This window comes from Aplysia californica, unplaced genomic scaffold (assembly GCF_000002075.1).
Source record: "Aplysia californica isolate F4 #8 unplaced genomic scaffold, AplCal3.0 scaffold00130, whole genome shotgun sequence".
NCBI lineage: Eukaryota > Metazoa > Mollusca > Gastropoda > Aplysiida > Aplysiidae > Aplysia > Aplysia californica.
The window spans coordinates 1,163,386-1,167,728 of record NW_004797400.1 but is presented as its reverse complement, the minus strand read 5'-3'; the positions used below and the strand labels follow the sequence as shown (position 1 = coordinate 1,167,728).

The following is a 4,343-nucleotide window of genomic DNA, read 5'->3' as shown; positions in this document are numbered from 1 at the left end:
CACGCGTACGCGTGAAAGCAAGAGTCGTTCCCCTTTGATATAAAAAAATAAATAAATAAATAACCGTTGTATTTCACGTAACATGAGCAACGCATTTTGTTTATCAAACCACCAAACCCCGGATAAGTGTAAAACTCCGAAGTTTCGTGGCGACCAAACACAGTCATTGCAACAGCTTCCGACCTGAACACGTGTCCCCACGTCCACAAGTCCAGCTGCAATCCTTGAGGACCCCCCTCAAGTCGCCGGGTTGAGCAGGGGTCCCAGGCCTTGCCAGCGTGCACGCCGCTACAACAGCTCGGTTGGCATCGACCCTCCTGGCATCGATCCCCTGTGACGTGTGGCCCAAGACTTCGTGGCGGACCTTGGGTCCAGGTGGCGCTGCTCTGGTTGGACGAGAAGATTCAGCGGACTCGTGGCGGATTCGCGAGTTTAAATACCTGATTTCTCCTCAAGTCTTCCTCTCTCATAGCATCCCTATAGAAGCCGCTGGCTCGTAGCTTGGTCCAACACTTTTCACTAGATATCTGGTAAGTTGGAAATGGAACTTTATTTTTTTAAAGAATAATAGAAGATGAAGTTAATCAGACTTAAGTAATTGTGTGTCTTGGTTGACTTCAACAAGTTTCTTGGTGTTAACATTTTAGGAAAGGCTAGTATTGTTTGAAATGTTTCGTTTGTTGTTATAATCTTTGGCAAATATCAAATATTATTATCTTCAGATATATTGCTGTGATTTTCATGAGATATTAATGAAAACATACACGTCTGAATAATGTTGGGTTTACATTATTAGATACTAACTATATAACGCGCTTTAGTCCCCAGTCTCGAATTTGAAATGAGGGAAACTTTACTACTGAAAAGTCGGAATACAGAACTTTGCAATATGGCGATATTGTTGTTCCATAGTGAAAAACAATCGGTGCACAAGCATACTTTCTGAACGAACATAAAGAGAAAGATAACCGATTCATGTCTGAGCTTTTTCCCCTCTTTGTATTTATTTTGTTTACTTCATGAAAGCTGCACGAATATAACTTGAATTAAATTTTAAAAGCGTTTTCTTTTTATAATTTAAAAGCAATGTCACAAACATAAAGATATCACTTACAGTCAACTCTTTGAGGATTGTAAAAGCGCTCAGCTTTTTTTGTAAGCTTTTCTTCGATCCTTGTTGATTTTTTCCTCTTTGTCTATGCTCCCACCCCACCTCTAGCCGCGATACCCAAAGTATTTGACCTCATCTTTCTTGTTATCGTAAATGTAGATACAATAAAGCAAAATATTGCCAGCGGCTTGATGTCACTTTTGTTAATCGTCTACCATCTGAAATTATAATCCCAAAAGATTTAAAAAATCAATAATCTGTCCACGTTGCAAATAGGCACACCCGTCAAGACAGTTGGTATTATTTTCATGCGTGCTTTGCAACGGTAGGCAGAATTGTGTGTAAGGATGAGCTTGTACTGGGGTATTTTGTGAAAATTTTCGTGCATGTTTTTAGTGATTCCAATTTATTAATGTGTTTCCTTTGTTGCCTTTGTCTAAAGCGTGTGTCTATTGATTTGTCGATGTGACTCATATGAATATCCTCACTGAATGAAATCAAAGAGACACCAACCCATGCCATTCAATCATTTTTTCTTAACGGTTTTCTAATCGGTTATAGTCTGTTTGCATTATCTATAGTATTTACCTTTTGTGAAATCGTAAGTGAAAGCTGCCACTGGGGCGAGTGAGGTGGTAGACTTGTACGAAAGCGTGTTTTTTTTATTTTTTTATAAATCAACTCCCCCCTTCCTCAGAAACGCCGAAATGTTTCTGTTTCTGCTCTCGGCCTTCACCACCCTCCTGGCGCTAGGCGCCTGCGACAAAAACTTCACAGTCACCTCTGAGGTGGTGCTGGAGGTAGAGGTGAAGAATTACAACGGTCAAGGCGATGACATTAGCGGACAGGTCGTGATTGGTCTCTTCGGGGACACAGTGCCAGTTGCATCCCTGAACTTCAAAACTCTTTGCTCCGGATTCAAAAGACCAAGTGTAAGTGGCATTGTTTTATATATATTTAATGTAGATGGAACGTGTCTTTGCTTGGAGTCTAAAGCAGTGCTGGGATCTCTTTCAATTTTAACGTTACGTTCACTGATAACTTCTGATATGTGTACAGGTTCTTAGAGAGATGTCCGTGTTAACTGAAACTTAATTACTTACTCACTCCACCGCTGTACTGTCAGGTAATAAGGCAGTGGGCAGTCGACGTCATGCTGGCCACGTTCTCAAGATTTGACACATCCTGGCCCTTGGTGATTGCCTCATCTCTGACCGTACCCCGAATAACTGCCACTTGATCTACCTCTTCTTCTTTTCGATTTTGGTCTCCAGTGCCATGTCCGATTGGAGCAATCTTATCTCAGATATTCCCAAAGCATGCCCCAAATGTTTCCTTCTTCCTTTTTTAAGTTGTACATTAAGTCCCAGCTCTTTCCAACACGTCAACACCTGTGACAAACTCATTCCTTTTTTTAAATAAAATTCTTCGAGAGTATTTTGTTTAACAGCTTTGTAATGTTTGTTTAGTTATTTTGTTTGTTTTTCTGAACCATGCATCAGTACTGCTAAAACATTGCCAAATTTTTAGTTTAGTCTTCAATGATAGGATCTTTGAGATCCAAATGACTTGCAATGTTACAAAAGCGATCCGTGCATTTTAAGTCTTAGATGGACGTCGTCAGTGCAGTCTGCTGTTTTGAAGACAATGCCACAAAGGTACTTGAATGTATTAATTTCTGTCGAAGGTTTGCCATAAAGCATGATGGGAGTAGCTTCTGGGGAAAATCCCTACACTTCGGTTTTCAACGAATTTAAAAGGCCAGCTTTTTCTGCAGATCCTGCCAATTTATTGTTTGCTTTTTGGTTGAATTTCAAGCGCTGTGAGGTTCAATAAACCAAAGATGTCAACAAAATGTAAATCTCCCATATATCTGCCATTTGCATGTTTTAATGTATCTGCTCTTTCTTATTACAAAGTCAATTATAATCTTAAAAAGTACGTATGATAGTATAATCTTGTCTAACTCCAGTATTTGTTTCAAAAGGCGTGGACAGTTCTCCCTCAACCAGGACACAGCAACTTGCCTTTGTATATAGTGATTTTATACTGTTTATTATGTCTACTGGGATGCCATAAATTGCAAGATTCTTCCCCAGAGCAGCTCGATCTATGCTGTCAAAAGCCTTTGAAAAGTTCACAAAATTCAAAATAATTGGGACACCCCATTGATTGCTTTGTGTTAATCGTATAACACAAACAAAGACACAAAAAAGCTGTATCTGTCGATCTCGATTTCACTTTTGACTATACCGGTGTCTGTGGTGTAGCAGTTAGGTGTTTAGCTGTTGCACACAGGAGGCCCAATTTCGATTCCCTAGTGGGAGAGAAATTTTATCGAGTAATCAAGTATCTCGGTTATTCTACTGGGATGTTAAATCACTCTCATCCAGGATTGACCCTTACTGGCACAGTTGGAAGATTGCCTCATTGGGTTGAAGCGAGCGGAAAAACACATACATGAAGAACTATTTGTAAACTTTTACCTTATGATTCTGTATGCATATCATATTTTACTTGGCATGAAATGTAATGTTATGATCATCATTATCAAAAACTTATAATGTATGACGAATTGCAGAGCCAAATCAACGCAGGGAAATCCAGGAAGGCACGTAGGCAGCAGAGACAGGTCGGCGGATTCGGAGACGGAGAGGTAGATTAAATTGGAGAACGAGAGAAAGGGAGAGTGAAAGAGAGAGAAAGATATTATGACTTGTAAAACGTTTCCTGCATTCAACAATACTTAAATATAGTGACTCACTTTCATTAATATATTGATGTTTTATCACCCCATTCAAATAAACCCCTTAAATACATTAGCTAAAAGTTTTGCGACCTGTTCAATGACACCCTCCCTCTCTCATAATAATAATAGTAAAAATAATAATAATAATTTTCTCGTTTTATTTATTACCGTTTCGCATTTCAGGTAGCCAAACTGTTCTACAGAAACATCTTCTGCGTTTTATGACCTCTCCCTAAATGACACCCTGCCTCTCTCCTCTTCTCTGTTTATTTCTTACCCCCTTCACATTTCAGGAAGTCAAACTGTCTTACAAAAACACCTACTGCCACCGTCTTGTCCGTGACATGCTGCTCCACTGTGGAGATGTTTTCGGAACTGACGGACATGGAGGTTAGTGAAGATTATGATCCTCGTCACTAAAATTCTTACTAAGTTGAGGGAAATGGGGACTGGGAGATCAGGGTGTGTGATCGGCTGGGGGGG

At 39.8% G+C, this 4,343-nt stretch overlaps 1 protein-coding gene across 1 annotated transcript in view; it reads left to right on the top strand.

The window, feature by feature from the left end:
- The window catches only part of LOC101849920 (peptidyl-prolyl cis-trans isomerase H), a gene marked incomplete in the record, with an annotated part of 7,453 nt that continues 3,110 nt past the window's right edge, over nt 1-4,343 (top strand). Inside the window, 3 exon segments of the mRNA XM_013081444.2 lie at nt 1-530; nt 1,809-2,043; nt 3,693-3,767. Of these exon segments, the coding sequence (XP_012936898.1) occupies nt 1,819-2,043; nt 3,693-3,767 (300 nt within the window).